At 36.2% G+C, this 14,134-nt stretch overlaps 1 protein-coding gene and 1 non-coding gene across 4 annotated transcripts; one reads left to right on the forward strand and one right to left on the reverse strand.

Annotated features, from left to right (window-relative positions):
* Nucleotides 1–3,355: 3,355 nt before the first annotated feature.
* Nucleotides 3,356–3,427, reverse strand: TRNAE-UUC. The gene has a single exon. It is a non-coding gene; the product is annotated as a tRNA-Glu (tRNA).
* Nucleotides 3,428–5,733: 2,306 nt separating this feature from the next.
* LOC110886939 (meiotic nuclear division protein 1 homolog) lies at nt 5,734–11,813 on the forward strand. Of its 3 annotated transcripts, XM_022134826.2 has the most exons (10): nt 5,735–5,871; nt 6,942–7,022; nt 7,832–7,948; nt 8,035–8,073; nt 8,160–8,267; nt 8,712–8,774; nt 8,858–8,909; nt 10,072–10,116; nt 10,359–10,438; nt 11,591–11,813. In XM_022134826.2, the coding sequence occupies exons 1-10, from the start codon at nt 5,869–5,871 to the stop codon at nt 11,660–11,662; spliced, it is 660 nt and encodes a 219-aa protein (XP_021990518.1). In that variant the 5' UTR covers nt 5,735–5,868; the 3' UTR covers nt 11,663–11,813. The 3 variants fall into 3 exon arrangements, with proteins under 3 accessions (XP_021990519.1, XP_021990520.1, XP_021990518.1); XM_022134827.2 differs by lacking the exon at nt 10,072–10,116 and having other exon boundaries at nt 5,734–5,871; XM_022134828.2 differs by lacking the exon at nt 8,858–8,909 and having other exon boundaries at nt 5,734–5,871.
* Nucleotides 11,814–14,134: the final 2,321 nt, after the last annotated feature.

The raw sequence follows: 14,134 nt of genomic DNA on the forward strand, positions 1-14,134 counted from the left end.
ACGCAAAAATAGTTTTTTAAGTGAAGGAAGCATAGGGGTAAATTTGAAACAAATTATTAGTAAAAAAACTTAATAGGTCAAAAACATTTTGTAAAACTGTGCCAAGTAACACCAATGTCACACCACTGTCAGTGACCACAAACATTGGAAAAACTCGTAAAAATAAATACGAAAAAATAACACCAAACGAAAAGCAGGCGTAAATTGTTGAATCAAGCAACCGTGTGGCGTGTTAATGCTACGAAACCAGACCAGATCGTAAAACGTGGAAAAAAACAACTAAGTCGACCTAGGACCCGCGGCTTGCGACGAATCTGTCAAGCGAGAAAAATAGACACGATGCGACATGCCTGTCAAACAGGAAAAAATAAACGATAAACGTTGAACCCCACACGCATGTTGCGGCATGTTAAGTGGCAAAATTTAGAACGAAACGTAAAACGAAAATTTGCAAAAGATGAAAAGTTTGGAGGACCAAAGTTGATAATAAAAAAGTGACAAGGTTAGATTGCAAAAGATGAAAAACTATAGGTTAAATTTATAAATAATCAAAGGGGTTAAAATGAAAAAGAAGAAAACCTTTGGGTTAAAAATGAGAAATCAATTTTATTTTTTTAGAACTCCCCATGCTTGGGGTACAACATCTTAAAGCAAAAAGTTGCTACTAATTTACAGTATGAAAATAAGCGGAGCGTTGTATACAAGTGTATTATACGATTGTTGTGTTTCTCTACCTTAAAGTTGTTATGCGTTAAACATTTCCCTAAGGTTGCTTGGTGTGCGCGTGGTGGCTACGGTGGCTGTATTTGAAAGAAAGGGATAGAGTCAGGAAAGATGAGTGGACGATAAAACCAATCGCGTCATCGAGCCATTGGTATTCACTAAAGGCATGATGGCCCAAATCATGACCAATGCTCCATATGCCCATAAAACTACTACCTTGGCATAACCAATAAATAGGCCATGCTATGTAATTTAGTGGCTTAGTTAGAAGAGGAATGTAATTTGATGCAAGTTGCTAAAATATAAAGCATATGGCTATATCACCAAACAAGTAGTATAACGAACGTGCAAGATCACGCTTATAACAATGTAGCGGTATGGCTTTCTTGAGATTGCTAACCTTGAATGGCGTTTTTTTTCATAGGAACGCGTTTGAGGATGATTTTGCCACCGCTAGTAACATCGTTCATCAGACCGCTGGCTCCCATTATGAGTGTCTTTAGATCAAGAAGTGTGGTTCTCAAAAGATCTTGAAGATATATCTTAAGAGAAGCTTTGAGGCTGTTGTTTGCAAGTTGCTACATTTGGCACATAACGGGTCCATTTTATATGTGGATTCTGGTTGATTAATGAGCATTGTTTTTTTTTTTAACTTTTCAACGGATTATAGTACACTCACTATTGAGGTGTTGAATATATTAGTGCTAAAAACCAATGCTTTGCATTAATACACCATTGTTTTTGTTTTTTTTTTTCCAGAACGGTCAACAAAAATTTTATTTAATCACAAAAACTAGGGGCGGCAATTTTTGACACAACTCGCCAACCCGACCCGAACCCGACACAAAAAAAACAGGTTCGGGTCGATTAACACCGTATTAAATACGGGTCGGGACCGGGTTGTCCCATTAACCAATTTAGAAAAAAAATCTTCTATATTTTTGTTTTTTCGGTTTCTATTTTACATGGTTAGTTATAATGATGTTAGTTTTAATACATTATATTGTTTATTTATTTATCACACTCATACTCATCATTAAATATGTTATCGATAACTGGCTTAAAACCCAACAACTCGTTAATAAGTCGTCAACCTGTATGACTCATTTAACAATATGGGTTAAATGGGTCAGGTTCGGGTTGACCCGAAGTTATATGGGTCGGGTTATGGTTGAAATCTTTGACCCGAATAATAATATGCGTCGGGTTCGTGTTCCCAAACCTGTCAACCCGCCAACCCGACACGATTGACACCCCTAAACCATCAAGAAGCTAGGTTACATACATCCATCCACCAAAACAAAGCGGCAGCAAGTTTTTATTTTTTTATTTTTTTGAAATGTAAACTTTATTAAAAAACGGAGACCAAACCCAACAAGGCCGGCTCACCACAACAACTTACAACATATACAAAGAAAATTTACACCATTCATCCCACAAAAACCTTTTGTGTTTCGATCTATTACTTAACCAAAGACACCCTAACGATTTTCCATAATATTTTCACTCCTTCCTATGCCGTTAGAGAAAATCTTTTCATGTCTCGCCCTCCACATACACCAACATCCTATCATGATAAACCCTTTCACCACCACACTTTCCTCCTTCCTGAGATTGCAAACTAAATGGAAGTCTGCCAGATCTTTAAAAGCAAACGCATACATCGACGGAAGACGGGCCCAAGCACAAAAGAACTGCCAAACCTTTAGAGCCAAGAAACATCCCGTGAAGATATGATCAGTGGACTCTTCGTGTTCCCCGCAAAAACAACATTTGGAGTCAGGGATGTATATATTCCGATTAGCCAAACCGGACCTCGTTGGAATTCTGTTTTGCATAGCTCTCCAAAAGAAAATGTTGCACTTTGCTGGCACCCACGAAACCCACCCCATAATATTATCTTACCTCGCTGCATTCTCCTCGACCAACAATTTCCTCATGGACGCAGCTGAGAACATGCCTTCTCGGTCTCCTTTCCAGCTCCAATTATCAGGCTGGTCCGATAAAATTACCTCCTCCAGAAAGTTACTCAAGTCCTGCAAGTCCGAACACTCCCTTTCGGAAGTTGGTTGATTGCCCACATCCACGAAAGCTCCGATCTGTCCTCCGATCTAAGCAACCTATCAGAAAGTGCCATACACCATTTGTGTAGTAGTTTACAACTACATGAGTATGTTTTTGCATGAGTAATTAAATCGTTGGAAGCTACTTAACCACACCTGCATTAATTAGCTTTCGACTTTCGTTTATGTCTTGTATGTGACCACGGGAAAGTTGATATATATCATTTTTTTATTCGTTATTAAAACCACAAAAAATATCTTTATTAATTTGGAAATAAAACATAAGCCCATTAAAATATTAACCCATAGAGTTACCATACCTAATACTAAAAAGTGTTTATTATTTCAAAACTCATTAAGAAAGTAAATTTTGATATTAAAACCGAATTCGAACTTTCCAGAATTCGAATTTGTCATTATCGAATCGATTCAACCCGAATATTTGAATTAGTTCATGATTTAAATTATAAACCAATACAGCTGAAACTTGGGGCATACATAGTAATATTGAATACCAAATACCTCAACAGAAATTATCCAGCACAATGACAAAAAAGGTTTGAAAAAATTTCCATTGCCGGGAATCGAACCCGGGTCTCCTGGGTGAAAGCCAGATATCCTAGCCGCTGGACGACAATGGATTTTTGTTATGATTTCCTCAAGTATCTCTATATCTTGTATAAAACGAGAATTGTTTACCACTTGAAAGATTTAAGTAAACCTTTACCGTTAAGGGGGCTTTTGTATCAACTTCTAAACCGACCCGAAATTGATTTAGGAAGTACTTTTTAAACAGATAAACTCAAGTCAAGTGCTCCTTTTTATAGTGAAACTCGATTTAGACATCTTTAGTGTTCTTAAACATCTTCAATTATGTGAGTGACATATTTGAAAGAAGCAAATGTGATTAATGATTATGCAACTAAAACTCAGTCTCGATCCTCACATGTAACCCGAATAACTTAAGTACAAACCGTCCAAAACCCATTGCACACGGTAAGTCAATCTGTTTTAGTGGTTTTAACCATTTGAGTCCAAAATCAAAAAATTTAAAGCCCCGAGTCCCTAATTGTTCATTTTATAACGTTTTGAGTCTATGTGTTTTAGTGGTTTTAACCATTAAGCCCAAAATCAAAGATACAAGTGTTAAAAATTAATGTTAATACAAATGTAATGTTAAACTAGATTTCTAAAGTATAATTATTTATATAATGGTGCCATTAATAAGAAGACGCTCAAATGAAAAAAAAAAAAAATCGACACGTTTTATATTATATTATACATAATAACAATTACCAACTTTATCTACAATGCTTCCTTCTGATTGGTTCCAGCAATAATGATTACTAACTTCTAGGGGTGTGCATGGGTCGGTTTGGGTCAGTTTTGACCAAAAACCATAACCATAACCGCGAAGTCGGTTATTGGATAACCATAACCATAACCGATCGGTTATGGTGGTTATGATTATTCGGTTTTGATGGTTATAGCGGGTCGGTTATGGGTGGTTAACTGTGTTGCTTATCTAAAAATAGCTTAATTTTTGTTAACATGAAATAAATTGTTATTGCATATTTGTATAAATTAGTATATTGCATAGTATTAAAAAATACATATAATCTATAATATTAATACCAATTATTATCGAATATTAAAATAAAATGATATGATACATTCCATAAATTCAAATAAACATTCAACCAAAACAAAAAATTATATGAAAAACCGATAAGTACTAAAAATCTTCAGTAAAAAACATCAAATATTAAAAATATGGTGAAAAGTCCTAGATCCTACAAAGATTTATTACATGTTGGTTCGGTTCGGTTCGGTTATGGTGGGTATGAAAAAAATGATAACCATAATCGACCCGCTACTTTCGGTTTTCAAAAAAAAAAAACATTAACCGACCCACCGGTTTTTTATTTGGTTCGGTTTTTTCGGTTCGGTTTTGTCGGTTAATTCGGTTATGGTTCGGTTAATTCGGTTTTTTGCACACCCCTACTAACTTCATCTACAGTGTTTTTCTTCTGACTGGTTGCCGATGCCCATTAGTGGTGGAACTAATCGGTAGATGTTATGTGGTATTCACTAACTTTTTTTTCACTGCATGTTTTTTGTAGATATAATCGATATATAGGGAAATTTACAAACAATTCACTACTCTGGTAATCGAATCGGTCTCTTCCTTCAAAAGCTTTACACCATTGTGGTGCGAATTCAACCTCGCTATACTTGCTTGTTCACGTCATCTTCCACCTTGTTGGCATCAACACTATTTAAAAAAAAAATAGTTTCGAAAATGTTTAATTTCTTGATTTTATGTGGAGTAACACGACCCATCGATACCGTCCGGTATAAGTTTATTTTATTGTTTTTGATCGATGTAAAACATGTGTTGATATCATATTAGACATATTTCTTTTGAATTGTTATACCGAGTTATTGTTTTTGATCAATGTAAAACATGTGTTGATATTATACTAGACATAGTTCTTTTGAATTGTTATACCAAGTTACTGTTTTTGATCGATGTAAAAAACATGTGTTGATATCATATCAGACATATTTCTTTTGAATTGTAATACCGAGTGTCAGTATCATACCGAACCGAACTGATACATAATATACCGACCGAAACCCATCTGTGTAGCGCGAGTACGGGTGCAAACGAACCGAGCCCGAGCTCGAGCTCAAGCTCGGCTCGTTTTATATTAATTAATTAATTATTAATTAATATATTAGATAAAAATAATGTAAATAATAATAGACTTGTTTAGGATAGCGAGCTCGATAAGTAAAGCTCGGCTCGACTTGTTTACTAGACAAATCTAAATAAGGGGTAAATGTTATTATTAAATATCAATAATTGATTTACAATCAGGCTTGATCAGTCTCGACGAGCTTCACATGTCGGCTCGAGCTCGATAAATAAACGAAGCTCAAACTCCTCCATAAAAGGTATGGATTTTTAGCTTTTTCACATTTCCCGCCAGACTCAAGTGCAAAGGATACACGAATTTACTCACACACATCACAGATCTGAATAATCAGTTATCTCCAGCTGCTGAAACTTCGAACGATGGTATGTATACCTAACTCCTAAATCCTGCTGATTTTATTTTCTAAATTACACAGCCAATTATTAATCGTTTTTCATTACATTTGTGCGTATGAATTCGACACACAATCAATTATCTACTGCTTTTTTGCTGAGTTCTTCAAATCGCGAGAAGTTACATAGTAAATTTAAGTTCCGAAGATATCGTTGATGTATTGTGCAGTTAATCTATCCTGTTGTGGGAGAATCACACACAAACACACAATTAGTTGAATATATTTGATTTATATGTGTTGTACGAACAATTAATCTGTTCTGTATCCAAACAATGAGATTATTTGAATTTCTGATATGTGGAAATGAGGTGTTAATTTATATAAAGTGTATTGATGGATTGAGTGTTTCATTTCATGCCCTAATTTTGCTTCAATTGATAACTTACAGAAATTCATTTCTGTTTTTGTTTGATTTCATTTTGTTTCACTGGATTTGATGAAAGTAGAGCCGTAGGGGTGTGCAATAACCGAACTGTTAACCGAAACCGAACCGAAAACTGACAAATTAACCGAATTAACCGAACCGATTAACCGATGACTTCGGTTACGGTTACGGTCTTACGGATAATGCTAATAACCGAACCGAACCGTGCACACCCCTACTCTAGAGGTATGACTTGAGAAGGATTTACATGAATGAGTGAATGTGAATTGGTGATTTTTTTCGTTATTTGGTTTGGGGATAGTGTGATGGAAAAGAATTTGTGTTTTTTCGACTCTGGCACACCTTGTGACCGTGTTTAGCGTAGTCTCTGTAGCTTCTTCGACTGATATTTGGTAAAGCAAAGCAAAGCACCAAGGTCATGTTGAATGAATATGGTGGCTACCGAGTTTCTCTGATGTGTATGGTTGTAAATCATTTATATCGTTTGTGGTAATTATAATTACAACGATGCTGCTAATGAAATCATACCACTATTACTTAGATTATCTTTTTATGATCTGTGAATTTTTTTTTTTCAGTTTTAACCGAGCTTAAGCCTTAAGTATTGTTTATATTTATCATGATCATCTTCGGTTCATTTTTATGTTGTCTAGTCCAAGAAAAGAGGCTTGTCACTGGAAGAGAAGCGGGAGAAGATGCTTCAAATATTTTATGACTCTCAAGATTTCTACCTTGTGAGTATAATATATCATTTACAGTTCATACTTAAGATACATTATTGGATAACGAGTATTTCCATTGTTTGGTTTATAGTTTATTACAACTATCGGTATCCCTTTAGGCATTACCTGTCGCACCAGGTGTAGTAGTAGAGTTACTTTCACCATCCCATCTCACAAAAATATCCCAGCACAAGCATTAATTTATGAAAGAAAGTGAATAAGCTTATTATCAAACAACTGGCTAATAAACAGCTACTGCACTCTCAAATGCATTCATATTCGTAGTATCTTTAAAGAGTTAATTGCTCGGATGGTCCCTGTGGTTTCAACTTTTTTCATGTTTAGTCCCCACCTTTTGAAAATAGCATGTGTGCTCCCTATGGTTTGTCATTTTGTTACCCGGATAGTCCCTGAGTAGATGTCAGTTAGTTTGAAAATAGCAGGTATGCTCCCTATGGTTTGTCATTTTGTTACTCGGATAGTCCCCAGAGTAAATGTTGGGGGACTATCCGAGTAACAAAATGACAAACCATAGGGAGCATACATGCTATTTTCAAAATGTGGGGACTAAACGTGAAAAAACGTGAAACCACAGGGACCATCCGAGCAATTAACTCTATCTTTAAATTACAAATATTAGTGTTAGCATCAGCTGGAAGCAGAGTTAGGCCTTTTCTATTATAGGTTTGGGATCCATTGCTATACTCATATGTTATCAAGTGATTTAATAAATTCTTATATTGCACTGTTCAGTTTGTCTCAATTTAGCGCTATTATGTTTGAAACTTATGTAATGCATACATTTTGTATACAAATGTCAGCTCAAGGAACTTGAAAAGCTGGGCCCCAGAAAAGGCGTCATCAGTCAATCCGTCAAAGACGTTGTTCAAAGTCTAGTGGATGATGACCTGGTCTCGAAAGACAAAATTGGAACCTCGGTAACCCCGAATTTCCGTTTCTGCTTCTTAATCTGAATTCTAAAGTAAGAGTTTATAAACCTATATGAATCTGAGAAAAACTCCAGGTATACTTTTGGAGTCTTCCCAGTTGTGCTGGAAATCAGGTAAAGTTATCTCTTACATCAATATTAAATCGCGTATAAATAATTCTGTTATATTTTTCTTGTTTCATACATATGTCGTGTTACAGCTAAGAAATGTATCAAAGAAACTCGAGTCGGAGCTTGAGAGCAGCAAGAAGCGGCACGTAGAGCTCGTGGAGCAATGTGAGTCCCTAAAGAAAGGCCGAGAGGATTCAGTAAGTTGGTGACTTAACCTTTTTTTAATTTAATTTAAAAAATTATTCACTAACCTTGAATAAAAAATAGAGTGAAGTCCACAAATGGTCCCTGTGGTTTACCAAAATTTTGGATTTGGTCCCCAACTTTCTAAAAGTACAAGGATGGTCCCTGTGTTTTGCACTTTGTAATGCGTTAAGTCCCCAACTTTATCAAAAGTTACATAGATGGACCCTGTGGTTTGCACTTTGTAACGCATTTAGTCCCTAACTTGGACATGTTGAAACCTTTAAATTTGTTGGCTGGGGACTAAACGCGTTACAAAATGAAAACCATAGGGACCATTCGTGTACTTTTGGAAAGCTAGGGACCAACTCCAAAATTTTGGTAAATCACAGGGACCATCCGTGTACTTTACTCTAAAAAATAAATACACACACTCTATAACTTCAAACGTTTAACAGGATGCACGAGAAGAGGCTTTGAGTGAGCTGAAAGACATTGAACAGAAGTATAACGAACTGAAAGTAGGTTCACATTCATTTTCTTCATCTTTTTTAATCACCATACGAGTTTAAAATATGACTAGTGTAAATTATATAAATTCCAGGAAGAAATGGGACAATATGCAGACAATGATCCAGCTACCGTTGAAGCAATGAGTAATAAACTAACACTCTTTTTTTTTTGAGTTAATTACTGTTTTCGTCCCTGTGGTTTGTCAAAAATCACTATTTCAGTCCATTAATTTAAAAATTGCGATTTCAGTCCCTGTGGTTTCACTTTCGTAACCATTTTAATCCATTTATTCTGTTAGTACAAGGACTAAAATGGTTACGAGGTGGACTGAAATGGTTACGAAAGTGAAACCACAGGGACTGAAATCGCAAATTTTAAACTAATGGACTGAAATAGTGATTTTTGACAAACCACAGGGACGAAAACAGTAATTAACTCTTTTTTTTCTCATCATACTCTTGTGTTAATTACACCAAAACGTATTTACTTTTTATCGTTTCCTGTGTAAGAAAAAAAAATGTCTTTTACCATTGCATATAAGTAACCTTCTATAGCCAGATAAAATAGTGTAAAAAACATGTTTTCTTGGATCCAATGGTAAAAACTGTGAAAGTAAGTTGCATTTTGGTGTAACTAACCGTTTTTTTTTTAATTCTTAATCTAGCAGAACACCTTTATTTTGAGGATTTGACTTCATAGGTGCAAATGAGCCGAGCGGCTCGCGAGCTACTCGAGATCGGCTCGAGAAAAAGCTCGAAACGAGCCGAGCCTTATCGAGCCCGAGCCGAGCTTGAGCCTAAAATAAAGCTCGTTTGTTTATCGAGCCCGAGCTCGAGCCTCGAATGTGAAGCTCGTTAGGCTCGTCGAGCCTTATCGAGCCTTAGTGTAAACAAGCTGTGTCAAGCCGAGCTTATTCAAACTTGTTTACAAGCCGACCTCGAACCTAAAAATAAGCTTATTTAGTAAACGAGCCCGAGCCCGAGCTTCACTCATCGAGCTCGCGAGCCTAAAAAGTCTATTATTTATCTTATTTTTATTTAATATATTAATTAATAGATAATAAACGAGCCGATCCCGAGCCGAGCTCGAGCTTGAGAAAACACAAACGAGCCGAGCTCGAGCCTTGAAAACAAAGCTCGAATCTAGCCGAGGTCGAGCCCAAGCTCTCATAAGTTAATCGAGCTCGAGCTCGAGCCTAGTCAAGCTCGGGCTCGGCTCGGCTCGTTTGCACCCCTAAATTGATAATATGATATATCTACTAGCTTGTAAACAATAACATGATGAAATATTTACCATTGGTTTCAGAGGAAGCTATTAAGGTTTCCCAAGAAGCATGTAACAGATGGACAGGTTTGACTTTGACCTTCTTCACATTAAGGTGGTGTTTGATTTGTGCTCAGGAATCACTAATGGTATGGGTGTGATAACATGGTTAATGGAAATGGGTATGAACTATGAAGGATACCCAGTAAAATGGGTATCGGCCCTATTCCTTGAAACCCATGACATACATTTAAACCATCAAACCAAACACCCCTAGGTTATAGTTTCACGCTAGCTATTCGTAACTGTGCCATGCAACTAATTTGCAGACAATATTTTCACACTGCGGCAGTGGTGCTCAAACAATTTTCCTCAGGCCAAAGAACAGCTTGAACACTTGTACAATGAGGTAAATTCCTAGTTTCCTTAAGAATTTTTTTTTTTTTTGGTACACTTTCTGTCCAAAAGTTTATAATAATTAGTGCATAGTTGTTAAAAGCCATCGCCTCTTGCGCCTAGGCCTAATTTCCTAGCAAAGCGAGGCAATTGCGCTTTCATTCTTCAGGTGATGGTTCATGTGGACATTCCAGCGAGATTCCTAGATTCTGGAGAGTTTCCGGCCAAATTCTTTAAATTCTGGCAAGATTCCAGTTAGACTTCTACTTTTATCTAACGAAAACTATTTTTCTAAACTAATAAACTAGCATTTATAACTTTTGGTACTAAATAGACAATATAAAATGTTATATAATAGCTTTAGTTTTATTTTATTTGAAGAATAGTATATTAATTTTCTATTATATAAAAATAGAGTTAATTACTTTTTTCGTCCCTGTGGTTTGTCAAAAATCACTATTTCAGTCCATTAGTTTAAAAATTGCGATTTCAGTCCCTGTAGTTTCACTTTCGTAACCATTTCAGTCCCTGTACTTAACAGAATAATGGATTGAAATGGTTACGAAAGTGAAACCACAGGGACTGAAATGGTTATGAAAGTGAAACGACAGGGACTGAAATCGCAATTTTTAAACTAATGGACTGAAATAGTGATTTTTGACAAACCACGGGGACGAAAACAGTAATTAACTCATAAAAATATTTTAAGTTTTTTTGCAGTGCGCTTATTTTTTCTCAGGCCCGCGCTTTTTTTGCGCCTTGCGCCTAGGCCACAGGCGAGACTAGTGCGCCTAACGCCTTTATTAACTATGAATTAGTGTGTCAAATATGATTACAAAGATTCTAGTATTTTAATAATAGACTACATTTTTTTTTAATAAAATCATTTAGGTCGTCTTATGCATTACAATTGAAAGTCATATTTCTACTTATTTTATTTTACTCATTTTACCTGAGATTTTTGGGTAAATGTGTTAATATTGGCGCCTATAGACAACAACAAATAATTTTGTGTAGGAAAGTTCTCAAGAGGTGCTGCTTCACCATGATTTTGGCTTCGAAACTACTTTTTAATTTGATCATAATCCTTAAGAAAACAATTAACTAGAGTTTCTGAAATATATATGATTTCTCACTAGGTTCTTGCTTAACATGTGATTTTTAGGTGGGAATAACCGAAGATTTTGACTATATAGAGTTACCAGCAGTGACACTTGTCAAGCAAGTCGACGAGTAGGATACCAGAAGCCACACATGATAACTACACAACTGTTCTAGTTTCCTAGTATCATTTACTTAAGTCTTATTATGCTCAACAGGTTCTTGAAAACTGACATCACTATAAACATTGCATGTGTGCAGTTTTATGTAAGCTCATTATCTCCAAAGTTTATGCAAATTTCATATCCTAACTACTTGACCGTCCCTGGCCCTTGGCCCAGTGGACACCAAAGGCAATGATAAGGCTTGGGAACCGGCTTTGGTATGGGGTTCAAGTCTTGGAGCCATCAAGGTTTTACACATAGGTGGGGTCACTCCCTATTAATCACTTGCGCGAGTACCTGTGTGGTTTTTCCTTGAACGTCTAGCCAAACTCTGATGTCAGTGTGGGCCCGGTTAAGACAACATAACTGGCAAGAGTGGGGTTGTGGGTCTCCCATTGCGGGAGGTGCGACCTTGGTTGCATAAATTGAAAGTCGCCGTTATAAAAAAAAACAACTTGACCATTTAAAGGGGCACTCTGTATTTCAGGCATATGATAACACATCTCTCAGACATATGTTTGGTGTGTAACATGTATGCCCCATGACACTTGATGTTAACATAGTATATCTCCTAAAAGGGAAACACCCCACATGACAATGACTAAAGAACTTGTATCCTTGTGTGCACACTTTTTTACTCCTCACATGGCCACAATGTCTGTTGAAGCATGCCCTCTACACAACTTTAGTGGGTTCATTTCATTAATAAAGTTATTACACATTAAGATGAACAATGATTGCAATCACTTCTTGAGGAGGAATTGTTAGGTCATATGAGACCGTTGGTACTTGCTTTAGATGGTTATGGATTGTTTTGGTTAAGTTTATTAGACTTTGTAAAGTCTAGGGGCTAATATTGTAATATTTTGATAGTGGCAAATCTGACTTGGTGTAGTTAAGATTCCAGCAAATTTATAAATTTGCTGGCAAGTCAGAAACTATATATAGCTCATGCATTGTAACCAACTTAAGCTTTTGGCTCTTTGATGAATATTAGTGTTGTTACCTTCTCTTGTTGATCTAGTGCTCAAATCTGATATCCAAGGTTGTTTATTGTTATATCTTATTGTTTGGATTCAATACAACACTTGTTGTATTCATTAATTCATTAGCTTCACCTTCATCTTTGTTTCTTCTTGACTTTACATAACTCAAACACCTAATCAATAGGTGTTGTGGGTTAAAACAACCAACCACTGTGATCCGGATACGTTTTGGGACTCACAATTTGGTATCAGAGCCTTAGTGCTCTTGGTTGTTGTGTTTTTGTTGAGATTTTTCATAGTTTTGAAGGTTTTTCAAAAGTTTCAAAGTTTTCAAATTTTTGGACCTCAAATGGATTGATTTGGTGTGTTTAATCGATAGGTTGTTGTTAATATATGATTAGGGAGTCATTTTGGACATTTTGATGTATCAAAACATGGTTTTTGAGCTGTATTTGGGTGATTAGAGGGTTTAAGTTCGTGTTAAGCCCTCTGCTCAGCGAAGTTAGCTTGAAGTCAGCGAACAATTTTTGAATGCAGCGAAATTATTTTTGAAGCCAGCGAAATTATTTTTGAAGCCAGCGAAATTATTATGAAGCCAGCGAAATTATTTTGAAGCCAGCGAAATTATTTTGAAGCCAACAAAATTATTTTGAATCCAGCGAAATTATTTTGAATCCAGCGAAATTATTTTTGAAGCCAGCGAAATTATTTTGAAGCCAGCGAAATTATTTTGAAGCCAGCAAAATTATTTTGAAGCCAGCGAAATTATTTTTGAAGCCAGCGAAATTATTTTGAAGCCAGCAAATTTAGTTTGAATACAGCAAAATTAGTTTGAATTCAGCAAATTTAACTTGAATATCGCAAAATTAACAGTTTTGCCGATCAAACACAAGCAAAATTGTTAATTACCAGCGAAATAGCGTCATTGACCCGGTAGCAAATTTATCGAAGGCGACTTCGAGGACAGTGATAAAGAACCACAGCGTTTTTATCACGGTGATCGGCGAATTTAGCCAAACTAACGTGTTTGTTAATTGTCTCAGCAAAATTAGCTATCTTCACTCGTGCAGGATCCATCCTCTATCTGGCGAAGTTATTGCATTGGCGAAGTTATCGGCGAAATAGTTCTGTGAAATTATTCTCAGAATCATCTTCCAGCGAAATTATTGTCTGATCAGCTTTCTTAAGTCAAAAACAAGTCAAGATGTCGTTGAATCAACTAAGTCCAATTGCTCAAGCAGAACATGAGACCGGAACCACCACTAAACCACCAAAGTTGAAAGGAGCAGAAGATTTCGGTACTTGGAAGACTCGTATCCAGTCGTTCTTCGAATACACGGACTACAATCTGTGGCTCTCTGTCACCGCTGGACCCCATATTCCAACGGTTGTTCGAGGAGATGCGGTAGTTGCCAACAATGATGCAACTACCTTCACTGATGAAGACAAGGCCCTAAT

The sequence above is a fragment of the Helianthus annuus genome, chromosome 10 (genome assembly GCF_002127325.2).
Source record: "Helianthus annuus cultivar XRQ/B chromosome 10, HanXRQr2.0-SUNRISE, whole genome shotgun sequence".
NCBI classification, from domain to species: domain Eukaryota; kingdom Viridiplantae; phylum Streptophyta; class Magnoliopsida; order Asterales; family Asteraceae; genus Helianthus; species Helianthus annuus.

Excerpts from the sequence above, each read along its gene's own strand:
- LOC110886939 (XM_022134826.2), top strand. Across the intron at positions 8,268-8,711 it reads AGAAAGGCCGAGAGGATTCA|GATGCACGAGAAGAGGCTTT; the intron begins GTAAGTTGGTGA and ends AACGTTTAACAG. Across the intron at positions 8,910-10,071 it reads AGCTACCGTTGAAGCAATGA|AGGAAGCTATTAAGGTTTCC; the intron begins GTAATAAACTAA and ends CATTGGTTTCAG.